At 42.1% G+C, this 25,790-nt stretch overlaps 1 protein-coding gene across 2 annotated transcripts in view; it reads right to left on the bottom strand.

Annotated features, from left to right (window-relative positions):
* LOC124007225 (noelin-like) overlaps positions 1-10,673 on the bottom strand; it is a 61,431-nt gene extending 50,758 nt beyond the window's left edge. Inside the window, exon 1 of one of the 2 annotated variants that reach the window (XM_046317631.1) lies at positions 10,564-10,673. In XM_046317631.1, the coding sequence (XP_046173587.1) occupies positions 10,564-10,590 (27 nt within the window). In that variant the 5' untranslated portion in view covers positions 10,591-10,673. Of the gene's footprint in view, positions 1-6,181; positions 6,663-10,563 lie in introns of those variants that run through there. The other variant, XM_046317629.1, reaches the window with a different exon arrangement.
* Between the last annotated feature and the right edge of the window lie 15,117 nt (positions 10,674-25,790).

The raw sequence follows: 25,790 nt of genomic DNA, 5'->3' as shown, positions 1-25,790 counted from the left end.
AATAATTATAAAACAATTAGTTGTGAGGCCGATTGCATGCACTGCCAAATTCTCTAAACTGGAAGTGGCTTATGGTAAAGAAATGAACAGTCAATTATCTGGCAACAGCTACACTGACATTCAAAAGCACAGTTTTTTGACCATTAAAATAGCATCAAATTGATCAGAAATACAGCGTAGACATTGTTAATGCTGTAAATTACTATTGTAGCTGGAAATGGCAGATTTTTTATGGAATTTCTATATAGGCTTACAGAGGTACATTATCAACAACCATCACTACTGTGTTCCAATGGCACATTGTGTTCGCGGAAAAGGCTAATGGATCATTAGAAAACCCTTTTGCAATTATGTTAGCACAGCTGAAAACTGTTGTTCTAAATAAAGAAGCAATAAAACTGGCCTTCTTTAGACTAGTTGAGTATCTGGAGCATCAGCATTTGTGGGTCCAATTACAGGCTCAAAATGGCTAGAAACAAAGAACTTTCTTCTGAAACTCATCAGTCTATTCTTGTTCTGTGAAATTAAGGCTATTCCATGCGAGAAATTGCCAAGAAACTGAAGATCTCGTACAACGCTGTGTACTACTCCCTTCACAGAACAACGCAAACTGGCTCTAACCAGAATAGAAAGGGGAGTGGGAGGCCCCGGTGCACAACTGAGCAAGAGGACAAGTACATTAGAGTGTCTAGTTTGAGAAACAGACGCATCACAAGTCCTCAACTGGCAGCTTCATTAAATAGTACCCGCAAACACCAGTCTCAGCGTCAACAGTGAAGAGGCGATACCAAGATGCTGGCCTTGGAAAGGCACACACCTGTCACGCCTTGGTCATTGTATTTTGTGTTTTTGTTATATGTTTGGGTAGGCCAGGGTGTGACATGGGTTTATATGTTGTGTTTCGTATTGGGGTTTGTATTATTTGGGATCGCGGCTGATTAGGGGTGTTGTTAGGCTTGGCTGCCTGAGGCGATTCTCAATTAGAGTCAGGTGATTATCGTTGTCTCTGATTGGGAACCGTATTTAGGCAGCCTGAGTTTCGCTTTGTATTTCGTGGGTGATTGTTCCTGACTTTATGTAGTATTCACCAGATAGGCTGTAATTAGTTTCACGTTCCGTTCTGTTGTTTTTGTATTTAGTATTCAGTTATTTCATGTACCGCGTTTTCCTTCATTAAAGTCATGAGTAACCAACACGCTGCATTTCGGTCCGACTCTCTTTCTTCAACAGACGAACGCCGTTACAACACCTGTCTATATAAGGTCCCACTTTTGACAGTGCATGTCAGAGCAATTGTCCGTAGAGCTCCTAAACAGGATTGTATTGAGGCACAGATCTGGCGAAGGGTACCAAAACATTTCTGCAGCATTGAATGTCCCCAAGAACACAGTGGCTTCCATCATTCTTGAATGGAAGATGTTTGGAACCACCAATACTCATCCTAGAGCTGGCCGCCAGACCATACTGAGCAATCGGGGGTGAAGGGCCTTGGTCAGGGAGGAGACCAAAAACCTGACGGTCACTCTGACAGAGCTCTAGAGTTCCTCTGTGGAGATGGGAGAACCTTCCAGAAGGACAAGCATCTCTGCAGCACGTCACCAATCAGGCCTTTATGGTACAGTAACCAGATGGAAACCACTCCTCAGTGAAAGGCACATGACATCCCGCTTGGAGGTTGCCAAATGGCACCTAAAGATTCTCAGACCATAAGAAACAAGATTCTTTGGTCTGATGAAAACAATGAATGACAAGCGTTACGTATGGAGGAAACCTGGCACCATCCCTATGGTGAAGCACAGTGGCTAAAGCATCATTATGTGAGGATGTTTTTCAGCAGCAGGGACTAGGCAAATAGTCAGGAACGAGGAAAAGATTAATGGAACAAAGTACAGAGGGATCCATGATGAAAATCTGCTCCAGAGCGCTCAGGACCTTAGACTGGGGTGAAGGTTCACCTTCCAACAGGACAATCACCCTAAGCACACAGCCAAGACAACGCAGGATTGACTTCCGGACAAGTCTCCCGATCAAACATCTCTGGGGAGACCTGAAAAAACCTGTGTAGCAATGCTCCCCAAGCGACCTGACAGTGCCTGCAGAGAATGGGAGAAACTCCCTAAATACAGGTGTGCCAAGCTTGTAGTGTCATACCCAAGAAGACTTGATGCTGTAATCACTGCCAAAGGTGCTTCAACAGTACTGAGTAAAAAGTTTGAATAATTATGAAAATTTATATTTTTCTGTTTTGTATTTTTAATAAATTCGCAACAATGTCTAAACCTGTTTTTGCTTTGTCAAAATTGTGTATTAAGTTGAGATTCAATCAATTTCTCAACCTGAAACGTTCTCTGTAGATCCTTTTGAAAAACCATACATGTTTTTAAAATTCTGGTCAGCCGTCTCATATTGTTAAAATTCCATTGGTATTATTGTGTTAATTGACAAGTTGAATCAAGAGAGCTAGCTCTGGAACAGCTGGGGATCCCTGAGGAGAGCATTAAAGAAAGAAATTTAAAACAAACCATTCTCAATTGACAGAAGCCCATACATGAATGTTTCACACAACCCTACCACTAACCATAGACATAATATGCACTTGCATAACACAACACCTTGGATAAACTGGAATGACCACACAAACCACACACCAAAATATCTTAATGAGCCACCTCCCCTCCATTTGAATTATCACTGAAAGAGCAAAGAACCATTTTGTGAACTGTAAATAACCATTGAAGAACTCAAAGGGTTATTTGAGTCATTATGGTTCCACATAGAACCCTCACCCTTCCCAAAGAAACTTTGAAGAACTCAAACACTTGTTTTTCTTATGTTATTTTATTAAAATACATACTCAAATACAAAAATATGTTTGCAAGTAACGGTTGCAAAAATGTTTCTTGTTATAACTGTGATATGTTGTTGTTAATCTACCTTAGTTGAGCAAGTCACTCCGGATAGGAGTGTCTGCTATAAATGACCAAAATGTAAATGTATATGTTAAAATGAACATACCAAAATCAACAACAAAGCACACCGGGGTACTATTAATGGCCTTGTTTCAGGACAGAGCTCATTAGAATTATACTCAGCAGGCTTTGCAATTTATTTAAAAAAAAATAGACATTTTAGTCATTTACCAGACGATCTTAGCCAGAGTGGTTTACAAGTAGTGCATCCATCTTAAGATAGCTAGGTGAGACAACAACATATCAAAATCGTATCAAGTATATTTTCCCTCAGCAAAGTATTTATCAACATTTTTATCTATACAGTAACAGTCAAAAGTTTGGACACACCTACTCATTCCAAGGTTTTTCTTTATTTGTACTATTTTCTACATTGCAGAATAATAGTGAAGACATCAAAATGATGAAATGACACATATGGAATCATGTAGTAACCAAAAAAGTTATATTTTATATTTGAGATTCTTCAAAGTAGCCACCCTTTGCCTTGATGACAGCTTTGCACACTCTTAGCATTCTTTCAACCAGCTTCATGAGGTAGCCACCTGGAATGCATTTCAATTAACAAGTGTGCCTTTTTAAAAGTTAATTTGTGGAATTTATTTCCTTCTTAATAATGTATTTGAAACAATCAGGTGTGTTGTAAAAAGGTAACAGTGGAATACAGATGATAGCCCTATTTGGTAAAATACATAGTCCATATTATGGGCAAGAACAGGTCAAATAAACAAGGAGAAATGAAGTGAAGGTCAGTCAATGAGGAACATTTCTATAACCTTTAAAGTTTCTTCAAGCGCAGTCGCAAAAACCATCAAGTGCTATGATGAAACTGTCTCTCATGGGGACCGCCAGAGGAAAGGAAGACCCAGATTTATTAGAATTAAATTCACCTCAGAAATTGCAGCCCAAATAAATGCTTCAGAGTTCAAGTAACCGACACATCTCAACATCAACTGTTGAAGAGGAGACTGTGTGAATCTATGTGAGGCCTTCATGGTCGAATGGATGCAAAGACACCACTACTGAAGGTCACCAATACGAAGAAGAGACTTGCTTGGGCAAAGTAACATGAGCAATGGACATTAGACCAGTGGAAATTTGTCCACAGATCTGATGAGAACAGATTTTTGGTTCCCACCGCCCTGTCTTTGTGAGACGCAGAGTGAGTGAACGGATGTATTTTTTAAAATAACACCTTGAGGCAGACCAGTACCTGCTATTAAATTCAGATCTGTCCCTAACATTAATCCAATCTGAAATGAATTAAATGTTGAGGCCTGTGGTTGAATTTTAATTAAAATAAGGTTCAAATTTGGCAGAATATTGTGTGGTCTATGTTTGTGCATTGCCAAATAGATGTCCACATAATGTATTCATGTTGACAGGATTACTATGTTGAACTAATGTCCATTCTGCTTGTTAACCAGTTGTCAACTTGTTCATGCCTAGGGAGATAGGACTGTATACAGACAAAAAAATGTATTAGGGTTCCTCAAGAGTTCTTTGGGAAGGGTGCTGGTTCTATGTGGAACCATAATGACTCAAGAACCCTTTGAGCTCTTCAATGGTTCTTTACAGTTCACATAAGGGTTCTTTGCTCTTTTAGTGATACTTAAAATGTAGGGGAGGTGGCTCATTAAGATATTTTGGGGCTCTTTTTGTGCAACCGTGAGTGAGAGTGTCCTTCTAGTTTATCTAACGTGTTGTGTTATACTCCTCTATATGATTTTTGGGCAGTGGCATATCTTGTGAAATATTTTGCATGGCCTAGCGTCAATTGAAAATGGTTGACTAAATCAGTCAGAGTTCCTCTATTCTCTCCTCATGGACCCCCAGCTGTTCCAGAGGTAGCTCACTTGATTCAACTCAACACCTATGAATTTACAGCAACACAGAACCTTTCAGATTGATATCGGTTATTTATAGAACCCTTCTCCATAAAATAAACAGTTATTTATAAAGGTTCTAAAAATTACCATAAAAAAGTGTTATATATATATAGCCCCAAAAAGGATTGTAACCATAGCGGAGCTCTTTTTAGTTCTATAAAGAACCCTTTTAATGGTTCTTTATAGAGCCTTAGGAAAGGGTGTTTTATAGCGTCATACGGGTTCCATTTAGAACCTCATGAGCATGGTTCTTTATAGAACCTTGAAAAAAGTGTTCTATATAGCACCAATAAGGGTTCCACTATGCTTACAAGCCAAATAACCCCCAATCTGGTACTATTTAGAGCCATTCTTTTTTTGTCTGTAGGTCTCTGGGAACAGACACACGTGTAGTTTTGGGAAACATAAATAATTGCTAGAATATCTGTGTAATCCTATATGTAAACATGTGTGCAAAAGAAAATGGGAATTTACTTTAAACTATAGATTAAAATGTGCACAATGTGAGTTAAAGGCAACTTCCTCACAACAATAAACCAACCATCAGCACCATGGACAGCACCACCATAAGCATCTCACAGAAGTGCTGTGTGGGTGGTTCAGACAGAGAACAACACTTGACAACATTCTTCTATCACATTACAGCCTTGGATACATTTTTGGTGACTGGATCAATTTGTTGTGTAATGGTTTATACCAGACAAATACAATTAGAATGAAGACCTCACTATTCCTATCAGAAGTCAAATTCTTACTGCTCGTTTGGGCATCTTCAAAGGACCAGCTGTGCCGTGCTACTTTGATATGCAATCATCTTTGACTGATTATTCACACAAAAAAACGACACATCCAGAATAACGATACACCTAGCAGACAAAGCACAAAGATTCGATTTGGAATTAAAAACATTCTGACATAACCCTAACCTGCACATTGATTATTTGGATGGGTATATTTGTCATTAATTTATTACATTTGCTCATTATTTATACGTGTGTAATATATTTGTATATTGACACACATTTGTGCGTTTAGGATTTTGTATATCTCTGTATTTAAACAGAGAGCCCCGGTAGGGTCAGGCTGTGTGACATTCATTGGGCGCTTCTGGCGCTATCTGCGCCGGTGTAGCACAATGTATCCACATCATCGCCATGTAATCCCACCCGTTAATCTGTTTAAATGCGGAAACTGTATGATTTACCGGAGCTCTGTCTAGCGAGCAGGCACTGGGTAGCCTCTTAATCTTTTATCGGACCAATTAACCGCCCGCCACGTTGTAGCTCTAATACAGAGGGGAAAATGGCGTGTGTTTAAACCTACTTGGGTGAGTTCTGTGCCCATCAAGACGAGGACGATAAGACTCAGGATCTTGCTCGAGGGCTGCATCTCTTGCCTCCGGTGTGTGGAACGTACCAATGCTCTCACATGCAGATCGGTTCCTTTGCGTCCCCCGCACGGCAGTCCTCTCCTCTCCGCTCCCTCCTAGCGCTGAGGTCGATCGATGTCTGTTTATCACTCAGCAATCAAAAAGTAGAAAGAGATAAATCTGTGCGGAATCACAGTCTCTTCGCATATAAAAAAAAAATCTCGGCTCCTCTCGGTCTCCGTGTTTCTGCTCTCCCTCTTTCGTCCTCCCTTTCGTCCTCTAATCGCCACTACGGGTTCTGATAAACATTTGCGAAGGAAGACGTTGGTTTACGGAAAGCTGCACCGGTTACTCAAATTTTGCCAAAACTTTGCTCCCCTGCCTCGAGCCTCAGAATAGCGATTGGTGAAAAAATGTGAGAGACGGCGGAGCTGTCCACGGTGTTGAACCAGGAAGTGACATACCAGAGCGTGGGAAAATCAAACAGGGAGCGCACGAGAGATATGAGACGAGGCCTAATATTTGATTTTTTAGTATCATGTCTCTCAATTCTAGTATTTAATTTATTTGTCACAGGTTTATTAAACTAAAGCTGGCCTCTCTGTGTTCTAGATAGTCTATTTAGTCCATTGGGAGTTTCTTCTTTGATTTGGCTCATATTCCAAAATAATGGTATTCATTTCACATTCATTTCACATACACCTCTGTTCATTGATATTGAAATAAGATATGACCATAGTCTATAGACATGACCATAGTCTGTAAGGCTGAAATCGTGTGTTGGTTTGTAAATTGAGAAATTGATCAAGCAACACTGGCGGTAACAGTGGCGTCACTGTCAAAATAGAAATACTCAAAACACTGGGATTGTGTAATGTTGTTTGTGTTGCATGAAACCATGAAAACTAGTGCGGATATCTCGTTTTTGGAAGGTGTTTGAATGTAAACCGAATGTAGGTGTTACGATGCACAGAAAGTGTTAAAAAAAATGGAATAGCATTATTCTGAAACACCCAGAGTGGTTCTTCAATCTGAATATTAGTGTTTTTAAGAGAGGGTTTGAAAACACTTTGAATTTCAGTGTATGTAAAATGCAGCATCAAAACAAACATAAATATATATTTTTAGCAGACTGTGTGAGACTGAGAAATGCAAACGGTTTCTACCTTAAATATTGATTAATGATAAGGGTCTACGAAGAAATGTTTGTTGTGGAATTCTAATTCTAACTATATTTTATGAGAATAACCAAAGATAGAGAAAATGAAGTTATTGAACTCATTGGAAGTCTGTTTTTAATATCCTTGCACTTCCTATTTTGCCCTGTGGCTCTGTTTTTCGAGGACGGTAGGTAATACAAAATGTTCAGACTTCATTGTTATTTTACACAATGTTGCATGCATGCTCGAAGCAAGAAAAGTATACCTCAATATTAGTATTAAGCAACTTGTTGTGCCATGAGGCATAATTGCTCATGAAGAACAGATTTAAAAACCGTCAGGCAAAATGAAGTTCAACGATGAGACGACCCATTCCCACATTTCTAGCTTGTGATGTTGGAGGCTAATACCGTATCCTGCCATGTTTCTGGAAAACCTGCAGTTGCTCCTGGGGGATCGGGAACTGTGTTCTGCCAAAATGGGTTAAACGGGCAAATGATCAGATGCATAAATCAATGTTAAACATTAAAATACTCCAAAATAAGGGATCAGATAATGTCCTCGATAGAACTTGAAACCCCATAATAATGTTTAGGAGCTTCAGAGAGAGGAAACGACACCAAAAGAGGAAGTATCTAACCGAACTCGAAACACCAAAACAGGTGTTGCAGAACACTTGATTAAGTGGTGTTAAGTCACACCAAGTAATGTTTCAAAACATCTCAGGATAATGTGTTTCAATACTCCAGCAAAGTTAAGGTTTCGGCTCGTTCGCATCGATTACAGCTCAGTTGCCTCTTGTTTTGGTGTTACGAAACACTTCATTTTAACAGTGTTCATGCTGTGTGGTAGGCTGCAACTACAGCCTGTTCTTGAACGCTTTACCCAACTGCACACTAGGGATATCGCAGTTCATGAAATTGACTGCGACCATAGTTGGAATTGAAAGTGCAGTTCAACACTTTTTATCCGAATGCCTTCCTCTCGTAGCCATATGTGATGGACAATGTGTTAAAGTGCTGTGTGTCAGCTTGAAGAGGGTTTTATAGACTTTTATAAGACTGTCACTGGAAGCGGGCTTATGTCCTCCCTCAAACTAAAGTGAAAATATGTTGGTGGTGTGTGTGTCTGTGTGGACGTGTGTGTCTAGAGGGGGTATGTGTGTGTGGGGGTGTGTGTATGTGTGTGTGGGGGGGGCAAGCCACAGGTAAGTGTGTGTAACTGAGTTTCTATGCTACAATATTATGCATGGAGGGAATCTAACTATTTGGATTGGGTATATTAGTGCACAGGGGGTCTTGTTTGTGTAGGCAGTAGCCCACAGTGCTGGGCCGCTGTGTGTAAGCTTATGTGCTTTGTCACTTTAGTGGTCTATTTAGCATTCTCCCTCTGTGCCGAGCTCATTTTATTGTGTGCCTCAGTAATGGCCTCTTTTCTCTCAGATGCAGACCAAAAGTAATTCCTCTGTCAATTGCTTGCCCGAGAAGTCTTTGATGCGATTCCATGGCCGCCAGGCTGCCTGCGTCTCGATGGAATTGTGTCATACACTAACAGCTTAAAGGCATGTAGCATCAGACACACACGCCTTAATTTGTTAAACAGCTTACAGAGGGACCCAGCTAGCTGTAGCGGGCTAAATGTGTTCACTTACATCTACTCTGGCTACAAAGGACTGAGGCAATGAAGTACATACTGTATGTCCCGAATGGCACCCTATTCCCTTTATAGTGCACTACTTCTGACCAGTGCCTGCCTATGGCTCTGATCAGAAGTAATGCACTAAAGGGAATAGGGTGACACTTGGGATGAATCCAGAGAGATACTGTGGGGTAATGTAATGTGGAGAACATGCTACATAACATGCTGCATAGACTACTAGTCGTTAGTTTTACTAACTGTTTTTCCTTAAGATAGTGAAGTCGTGTAACATCTTATTACACTTTTACCCTCTATTGCTTTGTGCACAAAATCGTTTTTTTTATACGGGTGGGCTTTCGAAAGGAAAAGCTAGTTACAGTAGGTGCCCTCAAATTATCTGAGAGGTTAATGGGAAAAAGCTTGACTGCATGTAGCCTAAAAGCTATTGTTGTTCAGAACCAGCAGAGCATTACCGCCTAAGTCCCAAATGGCACCCTATTTCCAATATAGTGCACTACATCTGACCTGGGCCCATATCGCTGTTGTCAAAAGTAATGCTCTATATAGTGAATAGGGTTCAATTTGGGATGAACACACTGTCTGTTTAGAGTGGTTAAACTGCTCTACTCTCAGTCTTGAAAACAGTAATACAATATGCCTACAATCTAAACATTTTATGGAGCCTCCATTATCATGGGACTTGAATAATACATCACCATGTTGTGGCCTACAGTACACAGTACACTCTTTTGGAAGAAAGTGTACTTTGATGATTGTTTGGAAGGCAAGAAGGGTTCTACATAGAGCCCTTCTGATTCTGAATAAGCTTTCTTATTGTATTTTTTCTTTCTTTTAAATTGTGCCTGAGCTTAATGTTTACCTCAACATTTGCTGTTGTTGGTAGATAGGTTTGGAACTATCTTTCTTATTGGTCTATTAACTAATTTACAGCAGGGTGATGTCACCATGCAAAGCCAAAACTCCATCCCACCAAACAGGCTGACACTTCAAGCTGTCTTTTCAAACAGCTCTTACACTAAAAGTGCATGATCAAAATGTTCACAATTTCGCAGTATTATTCCAACCTCACAGTGTGTAAATATATGCAATCCTAAGGATATTCTCCCTTTTTGACTGCACTGGGCCTTTAATGAATGCATACAATTTTCTCTGTCACTCCTCTTATCCTTTCCTATTGAGCTAATAAAGAGTGAGAAAGAGAGAGCGCGAGAGAGAGAAAGAGAAGAGTGTGAGGTAAAGGGCGAGCGGGAGAGATAGAGGGGGAGAGACAGAAGGATTGATGCATTACGTTCTGTATTAACTTGGAGACAGAGCTGGAGTCACGGAGAGAGAGAGCGCGAGGCGATTAAGAGAGAAAGACAGAGGGAGTCTGTGATATTTTTGTCCTAATAGAATTCATGCCCCTTTCTCCAGGCAGTCGGCCATTACACTCCCCAGCCATCATCACCACCTCTCAGCTCTTATCAGCCCCCTCCATGGAGACTCAGTGGCAGATATAAAGAAAATATGATTCTCACCCCTTTCATGTCTCTGAGATGTCCCATTCATTCAAATTGGCTGCTGTGCAGCCTCTGATGCAGCCCATTGCTTTGGGTCATGATCAATCCGGGGCTGGCAGAGAGAGAGAGAGAGAGAGAGAGAGAGAGAGAGAGAGAGAGAGAGAGAGAGAGAGAGAGAGAGAGAGAGAGAGAGAGAGAGAGAGAGAAAGAGAGAGAGAGAGAGAGAGAGCGAGAGCGAGAGAGAGAGAGAGCGAGAGCGAGAGAGAGAGAGAGAGAGAGAGAGAGAGAGAGAGAGAGAAGCAGAGAGAGAGAGAGAGAGAGAGAGAAAGAGAAAGAGAGAGAGAGAGAGCGAGAGCGAGAGCGAGAGAGAGAGAGAGCGAGAGAGAGAGAGAGAGAGAGAGAGAGAGAGAGAGAGAGAAGCAGAGAGAGAGAGAGAGAGAGAGAAGCAGAGAGAGAAAGAGAGAGAGAGAGAGAAGCAGGAGGGGGAAAGAGACAGAGAGTGTGTGTGACAGAGACAAAGGGAGAGCGAGAGAGAGAGCTCCATATAAAGTCAGATTGAACAGCGGGACCGGACGGAAGGCCCAGAGGGGAAGGGCGGGGCAGGCAGCATCATATGACTAACTACTAATGAGTCCGCTAATTATTCTCATTTCAGTTGGGCTCCAGATTCTCCCGAGAGAGAGGGAGAAGTAAAAGAAGGAAGAAGGGAAAGGGGAAATTAAAGGGTTATGTCTTTGTTTTTGGCTTGTCTCTATTTTTCTGTCTACTTTAATAGTTTAATTTTCACACATAAAGGACATTGGGGGGATGATAGCATAGCAAAGCCACTCAGGCAGAGGATAAAGCTGTTGATTATAGGGATGTTTATTGGGATTTTGTATGGGCTGTTAGTGTTGTGATCACACTCAAAATTAAAACAAAGGCATTTACTCTCAGACAGATTTACTCTCTCTCTCTCACGCACACACATACCTAGCAGGCATCAACACTGAAAGAAACACTGTTTTTTGGGGTTACTCTGTGTACACTCTAAAAGGAAATGGTTCTATGTTGTGCCAAATAAGGGTTCTTTGCCTTGCACCCATTACGGAAGTTTTTTTGGTGCTATATGGAAGCATGCTTATAAGGTTCTATAGGGAACCTGTATGGTGTTATAAAGAATAGTTTCCGAAGATTCTATGAAGAGCCATTAAAAAAAAGTTGTATATAGTACTGATGGGGAAACAAAGCTTTTTGAAGTATTGAGGTTTTCCTGACAATTGTGTAACAATAGGTTCATTACTCAACGCTTTGATCAACACAGTGTACATTTATTTGTTTTACATCTAGGCAAGTCAGTTAAGAATAGATTCTTATTCTTTAATGATGGCCTAGGAACAGTGGGTTAACTGCCTTGTTCAGGGGCAGAATGACAGATTTGTACCTTGTCAGCTTGGGGATTTGAACTTGCAACCTTTCGGTCACTAGTCCAACACTCTAACCACTAGGCTACTGGTCAAATTACTATAGATGATGTCCCAAACCCCGTAGCGCGTGCACAGCATAGCCTTTTTGTCTGCTACCAAACTAATACCAAACGCAGGTCGACAAAAGGAAGCCTTGAACATCAATGATCACATCAGGCATCGGCATACTGCTTCGAAGTACACTTTATTAGCAACTTCTATGCATTCCTTGGTATCAAACGTAACATCACTAGCTATCATCAGTTGGGTTTTTATTTACCTTCATGCTGGGTTGACCCAGCAGATGTTTTATTTTATTTTATGTAGTCCATAGGTTATTTTCAGGAAGCACGGCCAATTGTGGCTGTTGGATTGCCGATGGGTCTCCTTTGGCCAACCATTAGAATAAATGTAATTTGTATTTAAAACACTGGCATATTTTATCATCGGATCCAGCTTTGCCGGCTGAATTTAAATATCCACCACGTATTGTGTATAGGAGAGGTCGAAGTTTACGCGATAAATTGGTTCACGCCAACTGCCAGCCACAAAATAAAATTAGCCAAGGTCTTTTTTACACCCTCTACCAAATGGTGGCTATAAATGCAGAGGATGCGCACAGTGCAACAATATGATGAAGTGTGAATATGTCTGCCACCCACACACAGGGAAAAAGTTCCAAATAAATGACATTATTACTTGTTCCACCACCCATGTTATCTGCATTATTAAATGTCCATGTGGGCTGTGCTATGTCGGTAAAACCTCTCGTTCTCTCAGACAGAGAATTAGTGAACATAAAAGTTCAATCAGGAGAAATGACAGGGATTATCCAGTCGCAGTACATTTTAATGACCTAAAACATGACATTTCTACCTTTTAGATGTTGTGGCATAGAGAAAGTCAAGATATCAGACAGGGGAGGTGATATTCATAATACTCTGAGTAAAAGAGAATGTTTTGGGATTTTCACCCTCTAGACATTATTTCCTAAAGGACTTAATGATGAAATGCCTATGTATGTTATGTTGTGAATTTGAACATGAAATATGTGTCTCTTGTAGATTATTCTGACGTTTTTCGTATGATGTACCTCATGACTAATGAAAACTTTTGCTATGTCCTCATTGAGATTTTACAGACGTGTTTAATATACCTTATTTATACACTTTTGAAATATTTAGGAAATGCATATGGTTATATTTGGTAGCACTTATTTATTTTTCCTTTGCCTCCAACCCCCTTCGATGTGTATAACGGATGTGGGAGGGGCCAGGTCCACATAATGGTGCAACTTTCAAAAAATCCCAAAAGCTCTGACGAAGGCCGTGTGGCCGATACGTAAGCTTATTCATTAAAGATCAGTGATACTATAAAGAGCAGTGTGCGGTTTCCTTTTTCCTTCATATTTATTATGGATCCCCATTAGCTGCTGCCAAAGCTACTTTTCCCGGGGTCCAGCAAAATTAAGGCCGTTTATAAAATTGTAAATTTTAAATCTAACATTCACAGATTTCACAACACAATGTGTGCCCTCGGGCCCCTACTCCACCACATATCTACAGTACTAAATCCATGTGTATGTAATTGTGTGTGTGTCTGTATGCATGTGTCTGTGCCAATGTTTGTATTGCTTCACAGTCCCCGCTGTTCCATAAGGTGTTTTTTATCAGTTTTTTAAATCTAATTTCACTGCTGGCATGAGTTATTTGGTGTGAAATAGAGTTCCATGTAGTCATGGCTCTGTCATTCCTGTCCACTTCCCTTCAGTATTGTTGCACATTACATATTTATATGTAAAAATCAAAAAAAATAACACAGTTGTAACTACACCAACATAGACATAGGAACATGCCGTAGTCAACTTGCATAAGTCTCAATGGGCTGCAAATTTGTCAATACTGAACCCTAGCATGTGTCGACAACACAGCACAACAGATGAACCGGAATGAAATATACTCTCACCAGCTCTGACCCGCTGGATCATTACTCAATTATCCAACTAAGTGATCCAGCGCTGGGTTGTTTATTTGGTCTCTCTCTCTCCATATGACATTGCATTCCACTTCCTTGGTCATTTTATATACTCCTCTCTTTGTGTTTGAACGGTGATTTGTGTGTGTTTTTGTAAGGGTGAGATGTACTGTGCATGTATGAGTTTGCTTCCGGGCTTGTGTTAATGAATGGGGATATGTGTCTGTGTTTGTTATGTGTGTATATGCATAGTATTTGTGCATTTCTCTCTCCCTCGTGTGTATGTGTATGAGTTCACATTCAGGCTGCAGTGGGTAGCCTGGGGACGTCCCTCACATCCAGATACATGCAATATTGTATAAACTGGGTATATGTAGGTCAGAATAGTATGATGCAGGAAACAAAAAAAGAGAGTGATAGCCTACTGACAGAGAGAAAGAGAGGAATAAACTGAGGAAAGTGTAGGGGAAAGTAAGGTGGGAGAGAGTGAGAGAGAGGTTTAGGGAGGCCATGGTTGGATCGTGATTCAGGTGTTGTTGCGGTACAATCCATTTGATCTCTCTCACTCTCAATCTCGTGTCATAGACGATTGCATTCAAAAAGTACTCAGACCCCTTCACTTTTAACACATTTGTGACCCGATTCAGGAAACTAGGTGTATGTCGCAAGTCACAACTTCACAGGAGAGCCGTTTGATTCTTTTTTAATCAAAATGCGTTTTTGGGCCAGAAATGCCTTCCTGACCATGTGAACTTTCATGTGCCTTAATATCAAACTTGTATGGCATCTGTAAATATGAATAAAATGGTTCAATTTCAAGCCTAGTTGGTTTAGCCACAGAGAAAAAGAGCAACCTTCCCGCTAGCCATGATTGGCTAAGATAATGAGTGGGCTGAACATGCCGAGAGATGAGTTTGGATTGGTCTGAATTTTACCCCCTTTTCTCCCCAATTCCGTGGTATCCAAATGTTAGTAGTTACTATCTTGTCTCATCGCTACAACTCCCGTATGGGCTCGGGAGAGACGAAGGTCGAAAGGTCGTCCCCTAACCCGGACGACGCTAGGCCAATTGTGCGTCGCCCCACGGATCTCCTGGTCGCAGCCGGCTGCGACAAAGCCTGGGCGCGAACCCAGAGTCTCTGGTGGCACAGCTAGCACTGCGATGCAGTTTTGAAGTTTTGACGTCAGTGTAATTCAAGTATAATAGCTAAGGAGATGGAGAAAACACCAGTCTGGCTTACATCTTCAAACCAACGGCAACCATGTATGGCATCAGGCAGGAGAAATGTGCAAAACTGATCTATACTGGTAAGATAGTCTAGCTAGCTACATTTTCAGATTACAGATTACACATTTCTAATTTTGACAGGAAATGGTTTCATTTCAAGTGTACTGTTAGCTAGCTAACGTTAGCTGGCTGGATCCCTTGCTAACGTTATGTGTATGATCTTATTCTTCGTATCTCAGACACATTTGCTTGACTAGTTATTGCCATAGAACCTATATGGCTAGCTACCTGCAGATTCATACCGTGTAGTAACGTAATGAGTTGTGATTATGGGCCATTGTTTAGCTAGATAGCTAGCTACATGTCTTATCAAAAGACTTCACTATGCAAGTATCCATTTCAGTAGAATGTCACTGCAACTGTTGATAGATGTACTAGCTGGTAAATTTGCTCTGGCAGTCCGATTTCAGACCATGTATAACATAGTCTAGCTAGCTACATTTTCAGATATTACGCTTTTCTAATTTTCACAAAGTATTTTAATTTCACGTTAAAGTGTACTGTTAGCTAGCTAGTTAACATTAGTTGGCTGGCTCGCTAACTAACATTTCATCATGTGTTGGGATTCATTGTTTACCTAGCTAGATATCTAGCTACATTTATTAACAAAAGACTCATCTTAGTGTCCCAGAGCGCAGAATAACTGATTATTTTTTAAACGCTCAAAACCTTTGAATATGTCCATAGTCAGCAAACGCCGGCAACAAAGCGTAATTCAATTGTTGCCAGCAGCACAGTTACAGTGCCTTGCGAAATAATTCATCCCCCTTGGCATTTTTCCTATTTTGTTGCATTACAACCTGTAATTTCAAATATATTTTTTATTTTGATGTAATAGACAAAATTTAAGTGAAATTAAAAAAGGACGTGTTTCAAAATTAAAATAAAAAACGGAAAAGTGGTGCGTGTGTATGCATTCACCCCCTTTGCTATAAAGCCCATAAATAACATCTGGTGCAACCAATTACCTCCAGAAATTGCATAATTAGTTAAATAAAGTCCACCTGTAAGTTTCACATGATCTGTCACCTGATCGCCGTATATACACACCTGTTCCAAAAGGCCCCAGAGTCTGCAACACCACTAAGCAAGGGGCACCACCAAGCAAACGGCACAATGAAGACCAAGGAGCTCTCCAAACAGGTCAGGGACAAAGTTGTGGAGAAGTACAGATCAGGGTTGGGTTATAAAAATATATCAGAAACTTTGAAAATCTCATGGAGCACCATTAAATACATTATTAAAAAATGTAAAGGATATGGCACCACAACAAAACCTGCCAAGAGACGGCTGCCCATCAAAACTCACGGATCAGGCAAGGAGGGCATTAATCAGAGAGGCAACAACGAGACCAAAGATAACCCTGAAGGGGAGCTGCAAAGCTCCATAGCGGAGATGGGAGTATCTGTCCAAATGACCACTTTAAGCAGTCCACTCCACAGAGCTGGGCTTTACGAAAGAGTAGGCTAGAAAGAGCCATTGCTTAAAGACAAAAATAAGGAAGCTCATTTGGTGTTTGCCAAAAGGCATGTGGGAGACTCCCCAAACATATGGAAGAAGGTACTCTGGTCAGATGAGACTAAAATTGGGCTTTTTGGCCATCAAGAAAACGCCATGTCTGGTGCAAACCCAACAACACCTCTCATTACCCCGGGAACACCATCCCCAGTTTGAAGCATGGTGGTGGCAGCATCATGCTGTGAGGATGTGTTTTCATCAGCAGGGACTGGGAAACTGGTCAGAATTGAAGGAATGATGGATAGAGGGAAACCTGTTTCAGTCTTCCAGAGATTTGAGACTGGGACGGAGGTCTGAATTTACAAACGGGCAATCTGACAAAACAGTTGCAGCCGCCATGCTCTGGATAACATAACATCCTAACCAGCTCTGCTAGGGTGGGGCTAATGCTTAAGAGGGTGTGAACAAGGCTGAATGGATGTAGACAAAGAAAGACTCTCCAAAAGTGCTGACAAAACATTGAAAGAGGGGTTTCTCAAATGTGAGTTTGTTGTTGATCAGTTTTCAAAGCAGAATTACTTTCCCATTGTTTCCTCAAATGCAGTGTATCTCTGAGTATCTACTTTTATCCAATGTAAAAAACAGATATTAAAATTTTGCTACATAAGGACAAATCCAGGTGGTATGTCACATTTTGTTACGTTACACCTCAATTATATTTTTTCCTACAATACTGTATAATGATGAAGGAAAAACAGGTTTAGACATTTTTGCAAATCTATAAAATATACAAAACTGAAATATCACACTTACATACAGTTGTGGCAATAAAGTATTTAGTCAGCCAACAATTGTGCAAGTTCTCCCACTTAAAAAAGATGAGAGAGGCCTGTAATTTTAATCATAGGTACACTTCAACTATGACAGACAAAATGCGAGAAAAAAATCCACAAAATCACATTGTAGGATTTTTTATGAATTCATTTGCAAATTATGGTGGAAAATAAGTATTTGGTCACCTACAAACAAGCAAGATTTCTAGCTCTCACAGACCTGTAACTTCTTCTTTAAGAGGCTCCTCTGTCCTCCACTCGTTACCTGTATTAATGGCACCTGTGTGAACTTGTTAGCAGTATAAAAGACACCTGTCCACGACCTCAAACAGTAACACTCCAAGCTCCACTATGGCCAAGACCAAAGAGCTGTCAAAGGACACCAGAAACAAAATTGTAGACCTGCACCAGGCAGGGAAGACTGAATCTGCAATAGGTAAGCAGCTTGGTTTGAAGAAATCAACTGTGGGAGCAATTATTAGGAAATGGAAGACATACAAGACCACTGATAATCTCCCTCGAGCTGGGGCTCCACGCAAGAACGGTGAGCAAAAATCACAGAACCACACGGGGGGACCTAGTGAATGACCTGCAGAGAGCTGGGACCAAAGTAACAAAGCCTACCATCAGTAACACACTACGCCGCCAGGGACTCAAATCCTGCATTGCCAGACGTGTCACCCTGCTTAAGCCAGTACATGTCCAGGCCCTTCTGAAGTTTGCTAGAGAGCATTTGGATGATCCAGAAGAAGATTGGGAGAATGTCATATGGTCAGATGAAACCAAAATCTAACTTTTTGGTAAAAACTCAACTCGTCGTGTTTGGAGGACAAAGAATGCTGAGTTGCATCCAAAGAACACCATACCTACTGTGAAGCATGGGGGTGGAAACATCATGCTTTGGGGCTGTTTTTCTGCAAAGGGACCAGGACGACTGATCCGTGTAAAAGAAAGAATGAATGGGGCAATGTATCATGAGATTTTGAGTGAAAACCTCCTTCCATCAGTAAGAGCATTGAAGATGAAACGTGGCTGGGTCTTTCAGCATGACAATGATCCCAAACACACCGCCCGGGCAACAAAGGATTGGCTTCGTAAAAAGCATTTCAAGGTCCTGGAGTGGCATAGCCAGTCTCCAGATCTCAACCCCATAGAAAATATTTGGAGGGAGTTGAAAGTTCATGTTGCCCAGCAACAGCCCCAAAACATCACTGCTCTAGAGGATATCTGCATGGAGGAATGGGCCAAAATACCAGCAACAGTGTGTGAAAACCTCATGAAGACTTACAGAAAACATTTGACCTCTGTCATTGCCAACAAAGGGTATATAACAAAGTATTGAGATAAACTTTTGTTATTTCCCACCATAATTTGCAAATAAATAAATTAAAAATCCTACAATGTGATTTTCTGGATTTGTTTTCCTTATTTCGTCTGTCATATTTGAAGTGTACCTATGATGACAATTACAGACCTCTCTCATCTTTTTAAGTGGGAGAACTTGCACAATTGGTGGCTGACTAAATACTTTTTTGCCCCACTGTAAGTATTCAGACTCTTTACTCAGTACTTTGTTGAAGCACCTTTGGCAACAATTACAGACTTGAGTCTTCTTGGGTATGACTAAAGTTGGCACACCTGTATTTGGGAAGTTTCTCTATAGATCCTCTTAAGCTATGTCAGGTTGGATGGGGAGTGTCACTGCACAGCTATGTTCAAGTCTCTACCGATATGTTTGATTGGGTTAAAGTCCGGGCTCTGGCTGGGCCACTCTAAGGACATTCAGAGACTTGTCCTGAAGCCACTCCTGCGTTATCTTGGCTGTGTGCTTAGGGTCATTGTTCTGTTGGAAGGTGAAGCTTCACACCAGTCTGAGGTCCTGAGTGCTCTAGAGCAGGTTTTCATCAAGTATCTCTCTGTACTTTGCTCTATTAATCTTTCCCTCGATCCTGACTAGGCTCCCAGACCCTGCCACTGAAAAACATCCCCATAGCATGATGCTTCCATCACCATGCTTCACCGTAGGTATGGTGCCAGGTTTCCTCCAGATGTGACGCTTGGCATTCAGGCCAGAGTTCAATATTGGTTTCATCAGACCAGAGAATCTTGTTTTTTGGAAAACTCCAAGCGGGCTATAATGTTCCTTTTACTGAGGAGTGGCTTTCGTTTGGCCACTCTACCATAAATGCCTGATTGGTGGAATGCTGCAGAGATGGTTATCCTTCTGGAAGGTTCTCCCATCTCCACAGAGAAACTCTGAAGCTCTGTAAGAGTGACCATCGGGTACTTCTTCTTCCCCGATTGCTCAGCTTGGCCTGGCGACCAGCTCTAGGAAGAGTCTTGGTGGTTCCAAATACATTTGCAAAATTGTCTAAAAACCTGTTTTTGCTTTGTCATTATGGGGTATTGTGTGTAGATTGATGAGGATTTAATTCTTTTTAGAATAAGGCTGTAACGTAACAACATGTGGAAAAAGTGAAGGGGTCTGAATACTATCCGAATGCACTGTATGTCTGTGGTTGTGAGAACTCATTATCAGTTAGAGGCTAGAGCTGCTCTTTCTTTGCAAATGGGCTTTCCCTGCTGAGTTGCCAGATTTGCACATTTCTTAATTATGGCCCATAAGCTTCGAGCTCTTCCCCTCTGCCTGCATTTCCTCCTCAACCCATTGGGTTGCCAGATTCTCAGATCTCTTAATTACTTCTAGTATATCCCATGACACAGACGTCACTCACGGTAGAACAAACTGTGTTCCAGTTAATGTGTTGGTGTAATGTGGGGTGCTCTCCATGGGTATGAATGGGTTAGGAATTACTTGCAGACTTGGTTGGTGAAGTCTTGTTTGCTGTCCGTTGCGCTATTTGAGTATGTCTTCGCTGTCTAATGAAAAACATATTTTTAAAACATTTATTTAAAGTAGTAACTCAGTGTATTCTTACCATTTTATGACTCTACGACCAAGAACATATATTCAAAATGTCATACTGAAGATTCATAATAATTGTATGTTTGTTAATGGGAAAATATTTTCAATTTCCTGAAAAAAATGTATTTTTTTTTGAGATAACAGGTTTTCATCAGACAGCGATAATATGCTACTTCTGATGGGTTGCCAAACTCATTAGCAAGATCCTCAGGGTCTTCTATTGTATGGGTTGCCTTTGCAATCATAGAACTTGTGGAAGTATACTCCCCCCCTTCTTGCCTGTACACAATGCCAGGCTGCCACTTCCACACATCAGATAAATCACTATCATTCGCTCAATCAGTTGTGATCAGCGGTGGGTGGGGATGGAATTGGTCTCGTTAGGTTGTTGCATTATCAGTAGTCTATACAGTACGTCACACAGTTACTAAATCATAGCTTGCTTGGTGCATGGGGATTTAAAGGCTTGTTAGGATGGTAAGACCTCCATCTTGGTTGGTATTGAAACGCACGCACGCACACACACATACACCTCTTCTGATGATTTATCAGGTAAAACGGGCTTGCATTGTTTATGCCAGTTAAAATTGCCTCCTCAGCTCAGTTAGGTGGGGAATTGAATGCAGCTCATGATTCCAGCGCAGCACATTACAGCAGTGCTCTGGAGTTCAGTTATACAGTACATCAAAGTGAGAGCTCAGTTTATTTCTGATTAATTTAGCGCTTTACTGGGGCTCCTTCCTAAATGGTATCCTATTACCCATATAGTTCTGGTCAAATGTAGTGCCCCATGAATATGGTGCTATTTGGGACACATTCTGTGTTGCTGTCTGAAAACACAGAAGGAATTATATCTAGACCAAAGATCCAAATCCGTTTGACAAGCTCTTCCTGCAGCACATTTAACAAAGTAGAAAACATTTCTCCATTATTTTCTAGCCCTTTGACGTGTATGATCGCATATTTGTGATCATTGCTGAATGGTCCCTGAAGCGTACCATCACAAATATGTGATTGGAACAGTAGCAACAGAATGTATGATGCAACAAGCGTGTCTAAAGTGCATTGTTTTCTGAAAAGCAACTAAAAATGTTTTGTGCTGATGGGAAATAAAGGTTTCACCACTCTATTCCTCAATGTCACCGTTATTGTCAAAGATAAATGCTAATTTCATCATCCAAGCATCAAACAGCCAAACTCAATCCATAAACCAGTGTAAATAACAGGTTACGCTGACCAAAAAAACAAAACATAAGTTAGCAACCTAACAGCAAGACTTGTTTACAATGTACCATATCTCTGGTGAGCACAAGGTAAAAATGTAATATTATTTAGAAAAGAGAAGCGTATCAGCTAAGCTAACAGCAGCTATGCTACAGTAGAAACGACAATACGATATACAGAAAATGAGGCACTTACTTTGAAAAGAATAATGAAGTGCGCCAGCCAGAAAATGTGCCAGGGGTAAAAAGGTTGTGCAAGGCCTGTTTCTGACAACAGATAAGTAAATGTCTGCATACTTGATCTGGGGAAACACTGAGGAGGTGCTTCAGCTCCCGTTGAAGAGAGAAGTTAGTCCGGCTCAAAAATAAATGATCCGCAACAGTGAAATGGGCTACTTCTTGTGTGAATCAATGAGGAGGCGGAACACACCTAAATTAAAACTGTAAATAGAAAATACAACTTGTTAGAAAACTATTTTTAAACTGACAAATTGAAACAAAGCCTAGTGCAAATTATTATTTGTAGTTCCTCATTTTGGTTTGGGCACAGTCTAACTTTAATCGAATTAATTTAAACACCAGAGTCATATACAAAGACAAGTTCATTAAAAGTGAATTGTAGGTAAATAGACATCCTCTTCTCAGAACAAGTAGTGCCTGTCTATTTACTGTATGATAATATTACTGTGACTCCAGCTTTGTCGCCTACCTCACACTCATCTCTGTCTACCTCACACTCATCTCTGTCTACCTCACACTCATCTCTCTCTCTACCTCACACTCATCTCTCTCTCTACCTCACACTCATCTCTGTCTACCTCACACTCATCTCTCTCTCTACCTCAAACTCATCTCTCTCTGTACCTCACACTCATCTCGCTCTCTACCTCACACTCTTCTCTCTCTCTCTCTCTCTCTCTCTCTCTCTCTCTCTCTCTCTCTCTCTCTCTCTCTCTCTCTCTCTCTCACTCTCACACCCTCTCTCTCTCTCTCTCTCTCTCTCTCTCTCTCTCTCTCTCTCTCTCTCTCTCTCTCTCTCTCTCTCTCTCTCTCTCTCTCTCAGCCTGTTTCACATTGCTATGTCTGGAGGCTAGCCAGATGGAAGAATTAATCACACTAATACAGCGTGTAGAAGACCTTGTTAAAACCTCTGTATTGCTTTTTTTCTATATTTATTATGATTAAAATATTTCCGCTGCATTTGCCATAGGCAGCTTGTGCAGTCGGTCAAAAGAGCATAATTGAAAAGCAGGAAATCAGGACAGAATCTGTAGGAACTCCAAGGAAGGAGCCGGCTGTTCAAAATGTGTTACCACCCAAGCCAAAGAGATGCGTCTCAAATTATGTGAATAAAATTGTACACACACACACACACACACACACACACACACACACACACACACACACACACACACACACACACACACACACACACACACACACACACACACACACACACACACACACACACACACACACACACACACACACACACACACACACACACACACACACACACACACACTTTCAAATGTTCAATAACGGAGCAACAATTCGGACACCAACAGGCTCTTGAACAGCTTCTATCCCCACAAGCCATAACACTCCTAGCTAGGTGATAGCCAACAAAATGGCTTCACGGACCATCTGCATTGACCCTTCTATTGTATTCTTGCACTGACTCTATGCACACTCATACACACGCACACTGACAATCCAACACACACATATTCACACACACATTCATACCGACTCTACACACACACAGACACAGTCACATAAAATCATCATATTTGCTGCTGGTACTCTATTTATCATATATCCTGATGCTTAGTCACCTTACCCCTATACATATCTACCCCTACCATTCTAGTAACCCTGCATATTGGAAATATGGTATATAAAGGCACTAACCCTTTATACAGACATTTACATTTACATTTACATTTAGTCATTTAGCAGACGCTCTTATCCAGAGCGACTTACAAATTGGTGCATTCACCTTATGACATCCAGTGGAACAGTCACTTTACAATAGTGCATCTAAATCTTAAAGGGGGGGGGTGAGAGGGATTACTTATCCTATCCTAGGTATTCCTTAAAGAGGTGGGGTTTCAGGTGTCTCCGGAAGGTGGTGATTGACTCCGCTGTCCTGGCGTCGTGCGGGAGTTTGTTCCACCATTTGTGGGCCAGAGCAGCGAACAGTTTTGACTGGGCTGATCGGGAGCTGTACTTCCTCAGTGGTAGGGAGGCGAGCAGGCCAGAGGTGGATGAACGCAGTGCCCTTGTTTGGGTGTAGGGCCTGATCAGAGCCTGGAGGTACTGAGGTGCCGTTCCCCTCACAGCTCCATAGGCAAGCACCATGGTCTTGTAGCGGATGCGAGCTTCAACTGGAAGCCAGTGGAGAGAACGGAGGAGCGGGGTGACGTGAGAGAACTTGGGAAGGTTGAACACCAGACGGGCTGCGGCGTTCTGGATGAGTTGAAGGGATTTAATGGCACAGGCAGGGAGCCCAGCCAACAGCGAGTTGCAGTAATCCAGACGGGAGATGACAAGTGCCTGGATTAGGACCTACGCCGCTTCCTGTGTGAGGCAGGGTCGTACTCTGCGGATGTTGTAGAGCATGAACCTACAGGAACGGGCCACCGCCTTGATGTTGGTTGAGAACGACAGGGTGTTGTCCAGGATCACGCCAAGGTTCTTAGCGCTCTGGGAGGAGGACACAATGGAGTTGGCAACCGTGATGGCGAGATCATGGAACGGGCAGTCCTTCCCCGGGAGGAAGAGCAGCTCCGTCTTGCCGAGGTTCAGCTTGAGGTGGTGATCCGTCATCCACACTGATATGTCTGCCAGACATGCAGAGATGCGATTCGCCACCTGGTCATCAGAAGGGGGAAAGGAGAAGATTAATTGTGTGTCGTCTGCATAGCAATGATAGGAGAGACCATGTGAGGTTATGACAGAGCCAAGTGACTTGGTGTATAGCGAGAATAGGAGAGGGCCTAGAACAGAGCCCTGGGGGACACCAGTGGTGAGAGCGCGTGGTGAGGAGACAGATTCTCGCCACGCCACCTGGTAGGAGCGACCTGTCAGGTAGGACGCAATCCAAGCGTGGGCCGCGCCGGAGATGCCCAACTCGGAGAGGGTGGAGAGGAGGATCTGATGGTTCACAGTATCGAAGGCAGCCGATAGATCTAGAAGGATGAGAGCAGAGGAGAGAGAGTTAGCTTTAGCAGTGCGGAGCGCCTCCGTGATACAGAGGAGAGCAGTCTCAGTTGAATGACTAGTCTTGAAACCTGACTGATTTGGATCAAGAAGGTCATTCAGAGAGAGATAGCGGGAGAGCTGGCCAAGGACGGCACGTTCAAGAGTTTTGGAGAGAAAAGAAAGAAGGGATACTGGTCTGTAATTGTTGACATCGGAGGGATCGAGTGTAGGTTTTTTCAGAAGGGGTGCAACTCTCGCTCTCTTGAAGACGGAAGGGACGTAGCCAGCGGTCAGGGATGAGTTGATGAGCGAGGTGAGGTAAGGGAGAAGGTCTCCGGAAATGGTCTGGAGAAGAGAGGAGGGGATAGGGTCAAGCGGGCAGGTTGTTGGGCGGCCGGCCGTCACAAGACGCGAGATTTCATCTGGAGAGAGAGGGGAGAAAGAGGTCAGAGCACAGGGTAGGGCAGTGTGAGCAGAACCAGCGGTGTCGTTTGACTTAGCAAACGAGGATCGGATGTCGTCGACCTTCTTTTCAAAATGGTTGACGAAGTCATCTGCAGAGAGGGAGGAGGGGGGAGGGGGAGGAGGATTCAGGAGGGAGGAGAAGGTGGCAAAGAGCTTCCTAGGGTTAGAGGCAGATGCTTGGAATTTAGCGTGGTAGAAAGTGGCTTTAGCAGCAGAGACAGAGGAGGAAAATGTAGAGAGGAGGGAGTGAAATGATGCCAGGTCCGCAGGGAGGCGAGTTTTCCTCCATTTCCGCTCGGCTGCCCGGAGCCCTGTTCTGTGAGCTCGCAATGAGTCATCGAGCCACGGAGCGGGAGGTAAGGACCGAGCCGGCCTGGAGGATAGGGGACATAGAGAGTCAAGGGATGCAGAGAGGGAGGAGAGGAG

Source organism: Oncorhynchus gorbuscha, linkage group LG20, assembly GCF_021184085.1.
Source record: "Oncorhynchus gorbuscha isolate QuinsamMale2020 ecotype Even-year linkage group LG20, OgorEven_v1.0, whole genome shotgun sequence".
NCBI classification, from domain to species: Eukaryota; Metazoa; Chordata; class Actinopteri; order Salmoniformes; family Salmonidae; genus Oncorhynchus; species Oncorhynchus gorbuscha.
This window is presented reverse-complemented; position numbering and strand designations above follow the sequence as displayed.